The sequence below is a fragment of the Procambarus clarkii genome, chromosome 5, assembly GCF_040958095.1.
Source record: "Procambarus clarkii isolate CNS0578487 chromosome 5, FALCON_Pclarkii_2.0, whole genome shotgun sequence".
Classification (NCBI taxonomy): Eukaryota; Metazoa; Arthropoda; class Malacostraca; order Decapoda; family Cambaridae; genus Procambarus; species Procambarus clarkii.
This window is the reverse complement of record NC_091154.1, coordinates 56,730,077-56,751,293: the sequence shown is the minus strand read 5'-3', so window position 1 is coordinate 56,751,293 and position 21,217 is coordinate 56,730,077. Positions and strand designations below refer to the sequence as shown.

The 21,217-nt window shown below is 42.9% G+C and overlaps 2 protein-coding genes across 6 annotated transcripts in view; both read right to left on the bottom strand.

Moving 5' to 3' along the window:
- Window positions 1–7,231, bottom strand: part of LOC138352266 (uncharacterized) — a 41,330-nt gene extending 34,099 nt beyond the window's left edge. The window contains exon 1 of the mRNA XM_069304645.1: window positions 6,554–7,231. Within this exon, the coding sequence (XP_069160746.1) occupies window positions 6,554–7,231 (678 nt within the window). The remainder of the gene's footprint in view (window positions 1–6,553) is intronic.
- Window positions 7,232–7,420: 189 nt separating this feature from the next.
- The window catches only part of LOC123752204 (serine/threonine-protein phosphatase 6 regulatory ankyrin repeat subunit C-like), a 726,197-nt gene continuing 712,400 nt past the window's right edge, over window positions 7,421–21,217 (bottom strand). For 2 of the 5 annotated variants that reach the window (XM_069302504.1, XM_069302506.1), the window contains exons 7-8: window positions 18,265–18,723; window positions 7,424–9,466 (exon numbers count right to left, since the gene is read on the bottom strand). In XM_069302504.1, coding sequence (XP_069158605.1) covers window positions 7,793–9,466; window positions 18,265–18,723 — 2,133 coding nt within the window. In that variant the 3' untranslated portion in view covers window positions 7,424–7,792. Of the gene's footprint in view, window positions 9,467–18,264; window positions 18,724–21,217 lie in introns of all 5 variants that reach the window. The other 3 variants (XM_069302511.1, XM_069302514.1, XM_069302518.1) reach the window with 3 other exon arrangements.

Below are 21,217 nucleotides of genomic sequence, written 5' to 3'. Positions count from 1 at the left end.
ACAGTCACCATGACAACAGTCACCATGACAACAGTCACCGTGACAACAGTCACATGACAACAGTCACCGTGACAACAGTCACCGTGACAACAGTCACCATGACAACAGTCACCATGACAACAGTCACCATGACAACAGTCACCATGACAACAGTCACCGTGACAACAGTCACCGTGACAACAGTCACATGACAACAGTCACCGTGACAACAGTCACCGTGACAACAGTCACCATGACAACAGTCACCATGACAACAGTCACCATGACAACAGTCACCGTGACAACAGACCCCATGACAACAGTCACCATGACAACAGTCACCGTGACAACAGTCACATGACAACAGTCACCGTGACAACAGTCACCGTGACAACAGTCACCATGACAACAGTCACCGTGACAACAGTCCCCATGACAACAGTCACCATGACAACAGTCACCGTGACAACAGTCACCATGACAACAGTCCCCATGACAACAGTCTCCATGACAACAGTCCCCATGACAACAGTCACCATGACAACAGTCACCATGACAACAGTCACCGTGACAACAGTCACCGTGACAACAGTCCCCATGACAACAGTCACCATGACAACAGTCACCATGACAACAGTCACCATGACAACAGTCACCATGACAACAGTCACCGTGACAACAGTCTCTATGACAACAGTCTCCATGACAACAGTCACCGTGACAACAGTCACTATGACAACAGTCTCCATGACAACAGTCACCATGACAACAGTCACCATGACAACAGTCACCATGACAACAGTCACCATGACAACAGTCACCATGACAACAGTCACCGTGGCAACAGTCACCATGACAACTGTCACCATGACAACAGTCACCGTGACAACAGTCACCGTGACAACAGTCCCCATGACAACAGTCACCGTGACAACAGTCACCGTGACAACAGTCCCCATGACAACAGTCACCATGACAACAGTCACCGTGACAACAGTCACCATGACAACAGTCACCGTGACAACAGTCACCGTGACAACAGTCACCATGACAACAGTCACCGTGACAACAGTCCCCATGACAACAGTCCCCATGACAACAGTCCCCATGACAACAGTCTCCATGACAACAGTCCCCATGACAACAGTCACCGTGACAACAGTCACCGTGACAACAGTCACCGTGACAACAGTCACCGTGACAACAGTCACCATGACAACAGTCACTGTGACAACAGTCACCGTGACAACAGTCCCCATGACAAAAGTCACCGTGACAACAGTCCCCATGACAACAGTCACCATGACAACAGTCACCATGACAACAGTCCCCATGACAACAGTCACCATGACAACAGTCACCGTGACAACAGTCACCGTGACAACAGTCCCCATGACAACAGTCACCATGACAACAGTCCCCATGACAACAGTCCCCATGACAACAGTCACCGTGACAACAGTCCCCATGACAACAGTCACCATGACAACAGTCACTATGACAACAGTCACCATGACAACAGTCACCATGACAACAGTCACCATGACAACAGTCCCCATGACAACAGTCCCCATGACAACAGTCACCATGACAACAGTCACCGTGACAACAGTCACCGTGACAACAGTCACCATGACAAGTCACCGTGACAACAGTCCCCATGACAACAGTCACCATGACAACAGTCACTATGACAACAGTCACCATGACAACAGTCACCATGACAACAGTCCCCATGACAACAGTCCCCATGACAACAGTCCCCATGAAAACAGTCACCATGACAACAGTCACCGTGACAACAGTCACCATGACAAGTCACCGTGACAACAGTCCCCATGACAACAGTCCCCATGACAACAGTCACCATGACAACAGTCACCATGACAACAGTCACTGTGACAACAGTCCCCATGACAACAGTCACCGTGACAACAGTCACATGACAACAGTCACCGTGACAACAGTCACCGTGACAACAGTCACCATGACAACAGTCACCGTGACAACAGTCCCCATGACAACAGTCACCATGACAACAGTCACCGTGACAACAGTCACCATGACAACAGTCCCCATGACAACAGTCTCCATGACAACAGTCCCCATGACAACAGTCACCATGACAACAGTCACCATGACAACAGTCACCGTGACAACAGTCACCGTGACAACAGTCACCGTGACAACAGTCCCCATGACAACAGTCACCATGACAACAGTCACCATGACAACAGTCACCATGACAACAGTCACCATGACAACAGTCACCATGACAACAGTCACCGTGGCAACAGTCACCATGACAACTGTCACCATGACAACAGTCACCGTGACAACAGTCACCGTGACAACAGTCCCCATGACAACAGTCACCATGACAACAGTCACCGTGACAACAGTCACCGTGACAACAGTCCCCATGACAACAGTCACCATGACAACAGTCACCGTGACAACAGTCACCATGACAACAGTCACCGTGACAACAGTCACCGTGACAACAGTCACCATGACAACAGTCACCGTGACAACAGTCCCCATGACAACAGTCCCCATGACAACAGTCACTATGACAACAGTCCCCATGACAACAGTCTCCATGACAACAGTCCCCATGACAACAGTCACCGTGACAACAGTCACCATGACAACAGTCACCATGACAACAGTCACCGTGGCAACAGTCACCATGACAACAGTCACCATGACAACAGTCACCGTGACAACAGTCACCGTGACAACAGTCACCGTGACAACAGTCCCCATGACAAAAGTCACCGTGACAACAGTCACTGTGACAACAGTCCCCATGACAACAGTCACCATGACAACAGTCCCCATGACAACAGTCACCATGACAACAGTCACCGTGACAACAGTCACCGTGACAACAGTCCCCATGACAACAGTCACCATGACAACAGTCCCCATGACAACAGTCACCATGACAACAGTCCCCATGACAACAGTCCCCATGACAACAGTCACCGTGACAACAGTCCCCATGACAACAGTCACCATGACAACAGTCACTATGACAACAGTCACCATGACAACAGTCACCATGACAACAGTCCCCATGACAACAGTCCCCATGACAACAGTCCCCATGACAACAGTCACCGCGACAACAGTCCCCATGACAACAGTCACCATGACAACAGTCACTATGACAACAGTCACCATGACAACAGTCACCATGACAACAGTCACCATGACAACAGTCCCCATGACAACAGTCCCCATAACAACAGTCACCGTGACAACAGTCCCCATGACAACAGTCACCATGACAACAGTCACTATGACAACAGTCACTATGACAACAGTCACCATGACAACAGTCCCCATGACAACAGTCCCCATGACAACAGTCACCATGACAACAGTCATTATGACAACAGTCACCGTGACAACAGTCACTATGACAACAGTCACCATGACAACAGTCACCATGACAACAGTCACCGTGACAACAGTCACCGTGACAACAGTCACTATGACAACAGTCCCCATGACAACAGTCACCATGACAACAGTCCCCATGACAACAGTCTCCATGACAACAGTCACCATGACAACAGTCACCATGACAACAGTCACCATGACAACAGTCACCATGACAACAGTCACCATGACAACAGTCACCATGACAACAGTCCCCATGACAACAGTCACCATGACAACAGTCACCATGACAACAGTCACCATGACAACAGTCACCATGACAACAGTCCCCATGACAACAGTCACCATGACAACAGTCACCATGACAACAGTCACCATGACAACAGTCCCCATGACAACAGTCCCCATGACAACAGTCCCCATGACAACAGTCACCATGACAACAGTCACGGTGGCAACAGTCACCATGACAACAGTCACTATGACAACAGTCACCATGACAACAGTCACCGTGACAACAGTCACCGTGACAACAGTCCCCATGACAACAGTCCCCATGACAACAGTCACCATGACAACAGTCCCCATGACAACAGTCCCCATGACAACAGTCACCATGACAACAGTCACCGTGACAACAGTCACCGTGACAACAGTCACCGTGACAACAGTCACCGTGACAACAGTCACCATGACAACAGTCACCGTGACAACAGTCACCGTGACAACAGTCACCATGACAACAGTCCCCATGACAACAGTCACCATGACAACAGTCACCATGACAACAGTCACCGTGACAACAGTCCCCATGACAACAGTCCCCATGACAACAGTCACCATGACAACAGTCACCGTGACAACAGTCACCGTGACAACAGTCACCGTGACAACAGTCACCATGACAACAGTCACCGTGACAACAGTCCCCATGACAACAGTCACCGTGACAACAGTCCCCATGACAACAGTCACCATGACAACAGTCACCGTGACAACAGTCACCATGACAACAGTCACCGTGACAACAGTCACCGTGACAACAGTCGCCATGACAACAGTCACCGTGACAACAGTCCCCATGACAACAGTCCCCATGACAACAGTCACCATGACAATAGTCCCCATGACAACAGTCCCCATGACAACAGTCACCGTGACAACAGTAAACATGACAACAGTCACTATGACAACAGTCACCATGACAACAGTCACCATGACAACAGTCACCATGACAACAGTCCCCATGACAACAGTCCCCATAACAACAGTCACCATGACAACAGTCACCGTGACAACAGTCACCATGACAACAGTCACCATTACAACAGTCACCATGACAACAGTCACCATGACAACAGTCCCCATGACAACAGTCCCCATAACAACAGTCACCATGACAACAGTCACCGTGACAACAGTCACCATGACAACAGTCACCATGACAACAGTCACCATGACAACAGTCACCATGACAACAGTCACCATGACAACAGTCACCGTGACAACAGTCACGATGACAACAGTCCCCATGACAACAGTCACCATGACAACATTCACGATGACAACAGTCCCCATGACAACAGTCACTGTGACAACAGTCCCTATGACAACAGTCACCATGACAACAGTCACTATGACAACAGTCACCATGACAACAGTCACCATGACAACAGTTACCATGACAACAGTCACCATGACAACAGTCCCCATGACAACAGTCACTGTGACAACAGTCCCCATGACAACAGTCCCCATGACAACAGTCCCCATGACAACAGTCACCGTGACAACAGTCCCCATGACAACAGTCACCATGACAACAGTCACCATGACAACAGTCCCCATGACAACAGTCACTGTGACAACAGTCCCCATGACAACAGTCACCATGACAACAGTCACTATGACAACAGTCACCATGACAACAGTCACCATGACAACAGTCCCCATGACAACAGTCACCATGACAACAGTCCCCATGACAACAGTCACCGTGACAACAGTAAACATGACAACAGTCCCCATGACAACAGTCCCCATGACAACAGTCCCCATGACAACAGTCCCCATGACAACAGTCCCCATAACAACAGTCACCGTGACAACAGTCACCATGACAACAGTCACCATGACAACAGTCCCCATGACAACAGTCACCATGACAACAGTCACCATGACAACAGTCACCATGACAACAGTCACCATGACAACAGTCACCATGACAACAGTCACCATGACAACAGTCACCACGACAACAGTTACCATGACAACAGTCACCACGACAACAGTCACCATGACAACAGTCACCATGACAACAGTCATCATGACAACAGTTACCATGACAACAGTCACCATGACAACAGTCACCATGACAACAGTCACCGTGACAACAGTCACCATGACAACAGTCACCGTGACAACAGTCACCATGACAACAGTCACCATGACAACAGTCACCATGACAACAGTCACCATGACAACAGTCACCGTGACAACAGTCACGATGACAACAGTCACCATGACAACAGTCACCATGACAACAGTCACCATGACAACAGTCACCATGACAACAGTCACCACGACAACAGTCACCACGACAACAGTCACCATGACAACAGTCACCATGACAACAGTCACCATGACAACAGTCACCATGACAACAGTCACCATGACAACAGTCACCATGACAACAGTCACCATGACAACAGTCACCATGACAACAGTCACCATGACAACAGTCACCGTGACAACAGTCACCATGACAACAGTCACCATGACAACAGTCACCATGACAAGTCACCATGACAACAGTCACCATGACAACAGTCACCATGACAACAGTCACCCTGACAACAGTCCCCATGACAACAGTCACCATGACAACAGTCACCATGACAACAGTCACCATGACAACAGTCACCATGACAACAGTCACCATGACAACAGTCACCATGACAACAGTTACCATGACAACAGTCACCATGATAACAGTCACCATGACAACAGTCACCGTGACAACAGTCACCATGACAACAGTCACCGTGACAACAGTCACCATGACAACAGTCACCATGACAACAGTCACCATGACAACAGTCACCATGACAACAGTCACCATGACAACAGTCACTGTGACAACAGTCACCATGACAACAGTCACCATGACAACAGTCACCATGACAACAGTCACCATGGCAACAGTCACCATGACAACAGTCACCACGACAACAATTACCATGACAACAGTTACCATGACAACAGTCGCCATGACAACAGTCCTCATGACAACAGTCACCATGACAACAGTCACCATGACAACAGTCACCATGACAACAGTCACCATGACAACAGTCACCGTGACAACAGTCACTATGACAACAGTCACCATGACAACAGTCACCCTGACAACAGTCACCCTGACAACAGTCACCGTGACAACAGTCACCATGACAACAGTCACCATGACAACAGTCACCATGACAACAGTCACCATGACAACAGTCACTGTGACAACAGTCACCATGACAACAGTCACCCTGACAACAGTCACCCTGACAACAGTCACCGTGACAACAGTCACCATGACAACAGTCACCATGACAACGGTCACCATGACAACAGTCACCCTGACAACAGTCACCCTGACAACAGTCACCGTGACAACAGTTACCATGACAACAGTCACCATGACAACGGTCACCATGACAACAGTCACCATGACAACAGTCACCATGACAACAGTCACCATGACAACAGTCACCCTGACAACAGTTACCATGACAACAGTCACCATGACAACAGTCACCATGACAACAGTCACCATGACAACAGTCACCATGACAACGGTCACCATGACAACAGTCACCATGACAACAGTCACCGTGACAACAGTCACCATGACAACAGTCACCATGACAACAGTCACCATGACAACAGTCACCATGACAACAGTCACCATGACAACGGTCACCATGACAACAGTCACCATGACAACAGTCACCGTGACAACAGTCACCATGACAACAGTCACCATGACAACAGTCACCGTGACAACAGTCACCATGACAACAGTCACCCTGACAACAGTCACCCTGACAACAATAATAACAGATAACAGGAGAGGACTTCCAGGGCCTAACAGAACCAGGTGGGATAAAACGTTAAATGTATTGATGTTGTTGAGGCGGAAGACCATTACTGTTCCTGACAATAATGTTCCCATTGAGAGGTTCGCCTTCCTTGTATATCCTTCTTGTCCTGTAAACACCTGCAAGATTAAGTGTTCTGTCAGCAGAAGATTCCCTGAGAAACCTACAGTCCTACAGCTTAAGTTACTGACTCAGTTGTTAAGGAAGCCCCATTTGAGTCCTAAGTAGCCTGTCTTAGGTTTTCCAGCTATCTAAGACAGAGTGTCAAGATAGCCAACAATTTCGGGAGCTCCTTCACCCATCTTGGGCTTTTCACAATCTCCACCGAAGTAGGCATTAACTTTGGCTGGCACGAGAGACTTGACACCAGTTGATGGATCATGGCACATGTCTCTGAAGACAGACCTCACTAGGATCAATATGTCTTTCTCCTGCCAGTCGATTCCTTGCTCTCGCTTCCTTTGCAGCTTCCTCAGGAAGGAATTTTTGAGGCAGAATCCTGCAGGGGTCGGAACTTTCCAATAGCGGGAGTCCCACCAGGAAAATATATTCTTGACGTGTCTGGGCATCCAAGGCTCAGCCTTCAAGCGGGAGAGGAGAGTCTTGCAGGTGAGAAACACCCGGCGCTCCTGAGGCTCCAGCTGCTGCAGCACCTCCACCTCTGTCGCAGCCAGGCTACACCTCCACGACCCATCTTCTGTGTTGCTGAGCTGGATTATTTGTGAGGAATCGGGTGTGAGGGGAGGTCTGCTGATCTCCTCAGGCCATGGCACCACCACCACTGGCACTAAGTCAACACTGACCAACAACAGCGGATACTCACTTCCCTGCCAGGCCAGTGACAGTGCCACGCCCACCTGTGTCCTGGTCAGGCCAGGTGGCACTAGACTAAGACGCTCGTCACCAATGGTGTGGCTCTTCAGGATCTCTCTCACTCTATCATAAAACTTTGTTACTAAATTATTCCCATGGAGACCAGATTTTTTCGTCTTTATTTTGACTTTTAACTTATGACCGCTGGCTAAGACTTCTTTCTCTGTTTGTTGTATAACTTTAACTTTGACTCCAGGAAGCTCCTGGAGAACAAAATTAACGTCGAACTCATCGGGACAATAGAGCCTTGTACCATCTGCAGCGCTCCCAGACAGTTTCAGTTCCCCTCTGAAAATTTCATCTGAAACATTTGCTGTAATTTTTTTAAGTTCTTTCATTACTTCATCCTTGACCTCTTGTGCTTCACACATAGTGAATTCAACCGTTGTCTTCTCTAAGTCTCTCACCAAGCTCCCCAAGTCAATACGGTTGAGAAGGTTCATTGCAGTTTTTGTTGGGTCATTATTTATGTGTTCAATATTAGATGATGATTCAGGTTCACGTATATTGTACTTCAGGAGATACTGAGAGAAATGTCTACGGACTTCTTGTGGGGTAGTTCCCGCCCTGCAGGTAGGTTCAGGTTCTATAATAAATTCTGCTAAAAGTTCATGAACGTCATCATGAGCGAACATTGCAGCGAGGTGGGGAGGTGTGTGGCCGTATCTGTCAGGCAGGAGCGGCTGGGCACCAAGGCTCAGGAGGAGGAGGACGCAGCCTGACTTGCCATGAGCGGCCGCCTGGTGGAGGGCAGTGGTGGCAGCGGTGGGATCCACTAGTGTGTCTACAGCCAGGCCTCCTACCTTCACCAGGAGGTATATCAGCTGCTGCAGCCCACTTCGTGAGGCCACCAGGAGAGCCTGGGGTCCTGTGGACCACACTCGGGATCCTCTAGCTCCTGCTGTCTTCTTGGCCCGAGTAGTCTTCTTGAAGTAGCTAGTGAAGAGAATTTCCTGAACGTCCAGAATCTCTTGCACCTGTTTCTTGTCGATGGGGTGTGTTATCTTCTCCTGTAGGTCCTGCAGCTTGTTCCTTTCCTTGTTATAAATACTCTGTAAAATATGTTGGGTTATAATTACTCGTAATTTTTATCACAACAATTTAATACCAACGGTTTCTGATATCATATTTATATATAAAAAACAATAGATGTTAAAAGAAATATATATATATATATATATATATATATATATATATATATATATATATATATATATAAATATATATATATATATATATATATATATATATATATATATATATATATATACAAATATATATATATATATATATATATATATATATATATATATATATATATATATATATATATATATATATATATATATATATATATATATATATATATATAAAATTAAATGAAAAATATTATAATAATAATAATGGCTCTTGCAGATTTTTTAAACAGTTGCTGTAAAGATGTTGTTGAAGAAACCGAAATGCCTCACAAAGAATTGTTAATGTCATTTTTATCTTATACACTGATAGATACATGAATTATTACATATATGATATGCAATTTGTATACTTTAGACCAAAATAACTTTGTAGTCTCATCTTACCAAAATATACCAATTATTCGTCAATACTGCCAAAATATAATATTTAAATAGGTTATTATAAAATATTGTTGGTGTTGTAACATAATCGAAAATAGAGAAAAATGAAAAGTTAAAAACGCATAGAGTGGGGGCGAGTGAGGTGGAGGGGAGGAGTGAGGAAGAGTGGTCAGGTGAAAGGGAAAGTTTACATTGGGAGAAAATGGATTAGAGTACTTTAATTAGATAAGAGGTAGATAGGAAGAGTAGATAGTAGTAGAAGTGCTAGACAGAAGAGTGGAAGATGCAGGAAGGAGTAAGAAGAAAGGGTAGAAGAAATAGAAGTAAAGGAAGAAGAAAGAGTAAGGGCTGCCACCAACCATTCAAGAGTTATTAATAAGATAAAGAATGGAACTTGTAAATCCAAAAATTTTAACTGATGTTATCACGTAACAACTGTATGCATTTATATCATATCATCTAGAATTATTAGGACATAATCTTTAGCAAGTAAACTTCAGAATGTTCTCTACTCTAGCTTTCACTAATATAGGCATAAATCCAAACTCTAGGGATCAGAATTAAAGAAAATTTAAAAGTAATTTAATCAATTATTAATTTGTATGTATACATTCAGGAAAATTCACAATCATATGGATATCATAACTCAACCCTTTCCCTTGATGATCATTTGTCAACATTAATTCAGAATTTAAAAATCACACAACATATAAATTGGAAAGCACAAAATACGTCAACCTTACAATTTCACTCACCAAAGTCTCTAAGTATAAGATGGTGAGCAAGGAGAGAGTGATGCGGCTGACAGCTAGAGTTCTCACCGGCCTGGTACAGGTCGATGGGACAGGTAACATGAGAGGCAGACATAGTCATGGCTACTGGAACGTCTCTCTCTTTCTCTGTATCTCTCTAATGTACAATTTAACGTTTATTTAAGGGGGGACTGGGAGCTAAACTCCGCCTACCAGCAGATAGCCTCTGACTATCTTCCTACCACACTTACACAACAGCTTGTTTGATGGAAAGAACACAGCCAACGTCTGCAGTTACCTGTTTAGCTGAGAGCGAGGTCACCTGATACGACCTGACCTCTACTTAACCTGTGACAATTAACCCTCAAAAGGTGTGACTCTTGAAATGCTAAGAGCCGACAGCGTGGCGCCGCCACTATCCTGTGTACTGACTCTCGTAAACATGTGAACTCTCGTTACACGTGAAATATTAAATAAACCCATTTATGGTGTTCCATTATAATATTAACAAAATTAAATTTAAATGTAACCAACAAAGGAAAAATGTGTTTATTCTGTTGAGCATGTTGAGCCTCGCTAAATAGGATAAGTGGGACGGTTCTACCTGTTAGGCGCAATATGTGTACTTGTGTAGGAGAAAGATCGTAAGTAGTGTAAACCGGGCCAGAAGCCGGCAATTTTCATTTTTTCCCATGCCGGCTTCTGGCCCCTGGGTTTTACGAACTTTTTTCCCTAAGCCGGCTTCTGGCCCCTGGGTTTTACAAACTTTTTTTCCCATGCCGGCTTCTGGCCCCTGGGTTTTACGATTTTTTTTTCTCTATGCCGGCTTCTGGCCACTGGGTTTTACGAACTTTTTTTCCCATGCCGGCTTCTGGCCCCTGGGGTTTTACAAACTTTTTTTTCCCTATGCCAGCTTCTGGCCCCTGGGTTTTACAAATTTTTTTCCCCATGCCGGTCTACGCACCCTGGGTTTTCTCAAAATTTTTCCACTGCCGGTCTACGCACCCTGGGTTTTCTCGAATCAACTTGCCTGGGGGATTAAAATGCCCGTCCCTGTCTCGTGTGTTTTGCGTTACCTTAGCGACCCTTGCACAGGCATAGCCAATGGTCAATGACGTCACCAGCAAGCCGCGCAGCGTTCCTGCACAGGCACGTTCAAGGGGATTAAAAAGCCGGTCAAAAAGTCGTGTGTTTGGCGTTACAGCAGTGAGCCTAAAACCTAATGGAAAATACCATCATCCCTAGTCTATATTAAGGCTATAGGCTATAGGCTATAAGGCTATAGGTTAAGGATGGTTAACATGAACTGAGGTAGAGAAAATTCCCATTATTATCGTATTTACCATGAACCTCCTCCCCAGGTAATGAAGGTTGAGTTGAGGATGGTTGTATTGATGTGAAAAAAACGCTACGAATATGATGCAATATTGAACCAAGATCCGTGTATCAGAGGTTAGGTCCGGGGTGGTTGGGTTGATGCATAAACAACACGTTCCTCCCATATTTGCGATAAGTTTGAAGTTAAATAAAGGGAGGTTAGGTCTAGGACGGTTGGGTTGATGTACAAACAACACGTTCCTTCCATATATACGATAAATTTGAAGTTCGATAAAGGGAGGTTAAGTCCAGAACGGTTGGGCTGATGTGTAAAAACAAAAACACCTACCCAACAATATAGATACAATATTGAACACAATTCCAAGTTTTAAAGGAGAGGGGCTGTTAGGTCCATATCCAAAACATCACTTTTCTATGAATATGCTTACAATGTTCAACAAAGAACCAAGTAGGTTAGGCACAGTGCGGATAGGTTCATATCCAAAACTTCACTTTTCAAAGAAAATAGATAAAATATCCAACAAAGCTCCAAGACTCTTGCAGGTTAGGCACGGGCATTTAGGTACATATCGAAAAAACATCACTTCTCTGAGTATATGTCGTATCAGAGGTTAGGTCCAGGTTTAGATGGAATTAAATTAGATGGAATGTGGGTAAAATGGGCTTTGACTGTGCATCACATCATTTAGGTATATTTGGTGGAAATTGTCTCCAATTTGGAGGCGACAGCTCGAATTTCCCCAACTTTAATCAAATTTGCTAGGTCAGGGTTAGGTAAGGCTATGTAGGGTAGGTTGGAATATGTGAAAACTGGGCTAAAATGGTCTTTGGCTGTACTATGCAACAAAACATTTTGGTTATATTTGGTTGAAATTGTCTTAAATATAGTTGAATTTAGGTGAGTAAGCATAAATTTCACGAACTTTAATCAAATGAGGCTTGGGATACGCTAGGTCAGGTTAGGTATGGTTGTGTAGGGTAAGATGGAATCGGTGAAAACTTGGGTGAAATGAACTTTGGTTATGTTAAGATACAAAAATTTGGGTAAATTCGGTGGAAATTGGCTTAAATTAGGTTGAATTTAAATGGGAAAGGCATAAATTTCGCCAACTTTAATCAAATCTAACTTTGGTTATGCCAGGTGAGGCTGGGTAGGGTTGTATAGGGAAGGTTGGGATAGGTGAAAACTCAGCTAAAATGAGCTTTGGCCGAGCTATGTTACAAAACATTTTTGGGTATATATGGTGGAAATTGTCTTAAATTAGGTTAAATTTGTGTGGGATAACTTAAATTTCCCCGACTTTAACCAAATCTAGGTTTGGATATGCTAGGATAGGTTAGGTAAGGTTGCGTAGGGTAGGATGGAATAGGAAATAATGTAGGTAAAAATGGGCTTTGGCGATGCTATGATACACATCATTTGGATATATTTGGTGGGAATTGTCTTAAATTAGGTCGAATTTAGGTGGAATATCTTAAATTTTGCCAACTTTAACCAAATCCAGGTTTGGATGTGCTAGGTTAGGTGAGGTTGTGTAGGGTAGGATGGAAATAGGTGAAAATGTTGGTGAAAAAAAATGGGCTTTGACAGTACTATGATACACAACATTGGGTATATTTGGTGGAAATTGTCTTAAATTAGGTCGGATTTATGTGGGAATAGCTTAAATTTCGCCAACTTTAACCAAATCTGGGTTTGGATATGCTAGGTTAGGTTAGGTGAGGTTGCGTAGGGTAGGATGGAATAGGAGAAAATGTAGGTAAAAATGGGCTTTGGCTGTGCTATGATACACAGCATTTGGGTATATTTGGTGGGATTTGTCTTAAATTAGGTCGAATTTATGTGGGATAGCTTACATTTCGCTGACGTTCACCAAATCCAGGTTTGGATATGCTAGGGTAGTATGGAACAGGAGAAAATGTGGGTAAAAATGGGCTTTGGTAGTGCTATGCTTCACAACATTTGGGCATATTTGGTGGAAATTGCCTTAAATTAGCTCGAATTTAAGTGGCATAGCTTAAATTTCACCAACTTGAACTAAATCTAGGTTTGGATATGCTAGGTCAGGTTAGGTGAGGTCGTGTAGGGAAGGACATATATAATATCTTAGGGGTAATGAACTAGCACGTTTATGAAATAGTGTAAATTTTCCTATTTGGGGTTCGAGCTATATGGCAGACTCATGCAATGTATGGACAGAGGCGACATAGGCTTGTATGTGAGGATATGGGCTGCTCATATTTGGTTAGTTTAGCTTTTGCTAGGTTGAATTTAGTCAAATTTGCGTAGTATAAGTATATTAAGTCTGTTAGATGGTTTGCATAAATACATAAATATGGGTGGTCTGATTGGAGAGGATGTAACAAGGAAGGTTAATAAGACATTAAAAACAGTGGACATATGTTAGATGAATAGTTTAGCACTAATAATGTTGAAATTTTAATGGGAAAAGAATGTGCTTTATATTGGGCTCATCGGAAGTCATATGTACCATTTTTTATATGTGACATTCTGACTTTTGGGGAGTTGGTTAAACTCAGCATATTATAATTACTGTCCTAAATATGCCCAGAAAAATATCATGGAAATTGTGTATTGTTTGACCTAGTTTGTTGTGTTTGTATTTGTACATATATAGCACAATTAATATACTTGTGTATTAATTGTGCAGATTATGTATTTTGCATAAGTTGTATGATTATTGCAATTATGTATTGATTATATTTCCATAAATTGTTTATTGTTTTGTGCAAGTTGTATGTATTAATTGTATATGTTTTGTATGTGTATTTGTGGAAATTGCGTCAAAAATAAAATCAATACACTACTTACCAAAATATGAACAATACATAACTAGCACATATTCATTAAATACACAACTACGAAGCAAGTTGTGTAAATGTCGTAATTGTATTTGTGTAAATCGTGTATTTATGCCAGTTGTGTATTTTCATATTTAGGGTAGTTATGTGTTGTACGTACTTGTGCTAGATATGTATTTGTGCAAGTTGTGTAATAATTATGAAAGATGTGTAATATTTGTATAAGTTGTGTATTAATTGCGCATGTTGTGTAATTGCATATGGACGAATTGTTTATTTATACCTTTGTGTATTGATTGTCATTGTGCAAGTTGAGTAATTATATAGCAAGTTTTCTTGTATTAATTGTGCAAAGATGTATAATAATTATACAAATTTTGTAATAATTGTCCATGATTTATAATAATTTTTGTGCTAATAGTGCATTTATGCAAGCTGTGTTTTTAATTTGTTGAAGTGGAACTGGTGCAACTGTATTTTTGTGTGCAAATTGTGTATTTTGTGTAAGCTCTATAATCTGAAAAATAGATCTTAATGGTGTAAGTGTATTTTGGTTTATGAGACAATGTATGGGATTTTTTTGTGAAAATTATGTATATGAAATTGTGTAATTTTAGTGAAAGCGCATTTTTGATTGTCTAAATGCATAAGCGTTTTGAAATATTTGTGCAAATACAATACTTTGTGTAAATGTCATACTCTGAGCGTACATGCAATATTGTGTAAATGGTATATTTTTGTGTGCAACTGACATATTTTGTATGTAAATGTCATATTTTTTTGTGTGATGTTATATTTTGAGTGTAAATAATAATATATTTTGTGCATAAATGACATATTTGGTGTAAATGCTGTATTTTCTGTGTATGGCATAAATTACATCTGATTAATGGGGGAAAGGGGGGCAAAAAACTTAGCTATTCAATATGAATGTATGGGATGTTGAGTAAGTGTAGGTAAATATGATTGTATTTGCAAGTGTTGGTTTAGAAACAAGTTAGTTGATTTGCGTAGCAAGAGTAGGATTTTTTTAAGGTGTAGAAATGATTAGCCTATGAATATAGTGGCTAGCATCCAGCTGAGTTGCTATATGGATGAATTGAGGTGCGACATTTGGATAGCTATTTGATGGATGTGAGGACAGTTGACTAGCCTATGAACAAAGCTACTAATCCGCTTTGCTGCCAGATGTGTGGTAACTACTTGTGGATTATAGTAGAATATCTAGCTATAGGGTTTCATAATTGCTGTTGTGTATAAAACTAGAATAAGAGCTGTTTATTAAAACTATTATTGCAAACTAATACTTTAAGTGGGATCCCTTGGTTGTTTTAAGCATAGGGTGGACATGAATATGAATGAGATTGGGTGGAGATATATAGGAGCTGCCTCGTATGGGCCAATAGGACCTCTGCAGTTACCTTTATTCTTATGTTCAGCTCACTTGCTATGCTGCCAGATGTACGATTCTGCTTAAATTGCAGTACAACATTTGGGCATCTATTTGAGTTTTGAACTTAACACTGCATAATGAATGGTTATAGTTGCGGATGACTAAAATGCATATTCTTAAACCTCTGATTAGGTTAGGTGGGGATAGATAGTCTACTCATTTTTGAATAATAACATTAAATACACATGCCAGTAGGACGCCAAAGGTCGCATTGGTTATCTGGTGACGTCATACATAGTTGACCAGTCAGGTGCTGTGCTACCTTGACACTTATGCGCTAATGGCCGACAATACCTCATCCCTATACCTGAGGTCGCTTTTCGCGACGTCGATAAACAACAACAATTGGTCTGTAGAATGTATTTGTTTGTTATATATAATAAGTTAGGTTAGGATGGTTTGATCGGGTTTATGAATATCAGAAAATAGGAGCAATGAGCGAAAAATACGAGCCAATGTAGCTGAATATCGACTCTAATGAAGCACAGAGTACAGTTGAGGTATTAAGCCTGATTAAGAGTTCACACTTATGTGTGAACCTCCTAGGGTCCGCATTTAGCACGTTGGCGCCTCGCGCCGCATTAGGGATGATGACGTCAGAAAAGCAGGTAATTGCAGAAGGCCTTATTTCAAAACATGAGAGGCTTGCTTTTACCGAATTAGTATTTTTGATTTGTTATATGCTACAGTAAGGTGTGGCAGGTATGTTTTGAGCGAGTGTGAGATGTGTATATGGTTAGGGACAATATTGGATTACTACTGAACTTGCATTGAAATTGCCAATGCCCAGGGCTCTGTTTTTTTCATATATATGACTGATAGCGGTTTTTATTTTTGCCCTTTGAGAAATAAACGATCCTTCAAGGAAGATTGTCAAAGCTTAAATTACATTCTCTAGAAAGACAAAGAAGAAATAGGGGTGACATGATAGAGGTGTGATTGAATGGTCATAGTAAAGGGGGATATTAATAACCTATTAAACGTATCAACATGAAACAGAACAGGAATGAACTGGATAAGTTTTACATTTAGGAAAAAAGACCTGGTTCAGTTACAGGGATGAACGCTGAGATACATGGTAGTTCTTGCTCTGTGTTGCTGCCCCTTTGATACATGTAATGGGTGATGGTTGGAAGTAAATATGAAATTTAATATAGACTAGGGATGATGGTATTTTCCATTAGGTTTCAGGGTCACTGTTGTAACGCAAAACACACGACTCATAGACCGGCTTTTTAATCCCCTTGAACGTGCCTGTGCAGGAACGCTGCGCGGGTTGCTGGTGACGTCATTGACCATTGGCTATGCCTGTGCAAGGGTCGCTGAGGTAACGCAAAACTCACGAGACAGGGACCGGCATTTTAATCCCCCAGGCAAGTTGATTCGAGAAAACCCAGGATGCGTAGACCGGCAGTGGAAAAATTTCGAGAAACCCCAGGGTGCGTAGACCGGCATGGGGAAAAAAATTCGTAAAACCCAGGGGCCAGAAGCTGGCATAGGGAAAAAAAGTTCGTAAAACCCCAGGGGCCAGAAGCCGGCATGGGAAAAAAAGTTTGTAAAACCCAGGGGCCAGAAGCCGGCATAGGAAAAAAGTTCGTAAAACCCAGGGACCAGAAGCCGGCATGGGAAAAAATGAAAATTGCCGGCTTCTGGCCCGGTTTACACTACTATCGTAGTACATTAGTGCACTGGTCAATGGAATATCATTGAATATATATAATTGCATAGTGATAAATTTCCATAACTGGATGTTAGTTTAGTCATGCCTAGTTAAGTATGAATGTAGTGAGTTGAACGACTGACTTGTGGAGGTGGAGCACCTCACCCACATACTGGGTGAGGTGTGGAGCATGTACACTAACCTGCTCCAGAGAGTGGGTGAGGTGTGGAGCATGTATACTGACCTGCTCCAGAGAGTGGGCGAGGTGTGGAGGCAGGGTGACTGTGGGCAGGCGACCTGTGGGGTCAGGAACATACAGAGAGCCGTCCATGTCCTTCACCATCCGGGCCGCCAGCTCCCAGTGTCCAGCGTCCAGGGCAGCGTGCAGAGGACTCGCGCCGGACTTGCTACATAAGGAGGACTGAGCACCAGCCAGGTGGAGGAAGCTGCAGGTCAAGGTGCACTTGGCACGAGCCGCCTGAACCATGAGCTGAGTCAGGCTCACCACTGACCTGCCTCGGGGCCAGCAGGCTCTCCATGGGGCCTCGCCTCTTATGGTGGATATTACTTCATCAACACCTGCACCAAGCTCTCTTACTTCATCAACACCTGCACCAAGCTCTCTTACTTCATCAACACCTGCACCAAGCTCTCCCAACTCTTTAATTTTATCACGTTCTTGCTCCAGAACATGAAGGAACACCTGTAAACACATTGTATTGTTGTAACACATTCACCAACACCTTTAAACACATTTTAGTGTTATTACTACATCAACACCTGCACCAAGCTCTCTTACTACATCAACACCTGCACCAAGCTCTCTTACTACATCAACACCTGCACTAAGCTCTCTTACTACATCAACACCTGCACTAAGCTCTCTTACTACATCAACACCTGCACCAAGCTCTCTTACTACATCAACACCTGCACTAAGCTCTCTTACTACATCAACACCTGCACTAAGCTCTCTTACTACATCAACACCTGCACTAAGCTCTCTTACTACATCAACACCTGCACCAAGCTCTCTTACTTCATCAACACCTGCACTAAGCTCTCTTACTACATCAACACCTGCACTAAGCTCTCTTACTACATCAACACCTGCACCAAGCTCTCTTACTACATCAACACCTGCACTAAGCTCTCTTACTACATCAACACCTGCACCAAGCTCTCTTACTTCATCAACACCTGCACCAAGCTCTCTTACTTCATAAACACCTGCACCAAGCTCTCTTACTTCATCAACACCTACACTACGTTCTCTTCCATATATATATATATATATATATATATATATATATATATATATATATATATATATATATATATATATATATATATATATATATATATATATATATATATATATATATATATATATATATATATATATATCACTAAGAACTCTTTGACTCGGCCAGGATTCGAACCCATGACTTCCAGGATGATCCCTAAACGTACACAGTACCGTGACCACCGCACCAATGATCGTCTATAAGGATTGGTCAGCCATGGTGCTTATTAACTAAGCTCCCTGACTGTTGAACCCCCGGCGACACTCATGGATCCATTTGGGTACAGTTTACAAGAGAGCGGGTTACAGTGGAGACGACGACGGAATAGGGGAGTTAGGGATGGTGGAGACGAGGGGACAGTGAAATGGAGAATGGTTAGGAGGATGAGGAGATGGGGGATAGGGGAATGGTAGGGAATATGATGGAATGAGGGAGTGGGAGATGGTGGGGAGGACGAGGGGACGTTAAATTAGGCAATAGTTAGGAGGACGAGGGGACGGTGGAGTGGGGGATGGTGGGAGAATAAAGGGACGGTTGGAATAGTAGGGAGGACGAGGGGGGACGGGGGTGTGGGAATGGTCGGGAAGATGAAGGGATGGAGGAGTGAGGAATGGTTGGGAGGACGAGGGGATGGGGGAGGAGGGAGTGGTGGGGTGGACTGGGAGACTGGAAAAGGTTGCTGTGGCTCAACATCGCATGTGCATTGCTGAACCACAGTAACGCGTGGCAGGGTACAGTTAGTATCTATATCTATATAAATATAAATTAAAAATGTTCATTTGTGCATAACCGCTAATCTCCGACAGATCTTCACACATTGCTTTGAAATTTTCACACAACGTTTCATTCGCATCCGAGCATGTTTTTATATACATACTATATAAGTGTCACGTCTGCGACGGTAAAAAGCATGTTTTTTCTGAAAAACTAAGTTTTTCATGTATTTTTCATGTGAGGGAAATCTTTGAAACCTCATTACTGATTGCTTTGAAATTTTGTCATACGTTGCATTCGAATAGGCGCGTCTTTTCACATATATACTATATACATGCCTCACCTGTGACAGGAAAAAACATGTTTTTTTGAAAAACAGCGCCATCTGTTGGACGTAAGAGCAACACTCGCTATAATCTCTGGAAGTTCTTCACCAATTACTTTGAAATTTTGACACAACGTTGCATTCGAATAGGCGCATCTTTTTATATACTTACTATATAGATGCCACCCCTGTGACAGGTAAGAACATGCATTTTTGAAAAACAGCGCTTTCTGTTGCATATAATGGCAACATGAACGCAATAATAAATATGTCACAAATTCCATTTCAATGTTTCCTATTACATTGATAAATTTAATTTTCATAGATTTCAATTTATTTGATTTAGAAACCCCATCTGTTGCATGTAAGAGAAACACATGCTATACTAAATATGTCATGATTCCATTTCGATGTTTCCAAGTTCATGTATAAATTAAATTTTCAATTTATTTAAATTTTGATTTAATAATTTTTTTGTGATATTGCATTGGAATTTTGCTGCGCTGTTTACCATACCATTCATTTTGTGAGAATAGTTTATTTTGTAATTTTTTCGTTTTTTTTCATTTCGTTTTGTAACTGTTTTTCTTATATTTCAGTGTTGGGAACATTAGATCATATAATGTTTCCAATTTTCTTATGGAAACATCAGATTATATAATGTTTACAATTTTCTTATGGAAACATCAGATCATGTGGGAATGCATTTGGACGAGGGAGTGGGAAATGGTGGACAGGAGGAGGGGACGAGAGTGGGGTATGGAGGGAAGGACGAGGGGACAAGGTGGGAGGTAATAGTGAGGCATACGAGGGAACGAGGGAATTAGGGATAGTGGGGACGAGGGGACAGT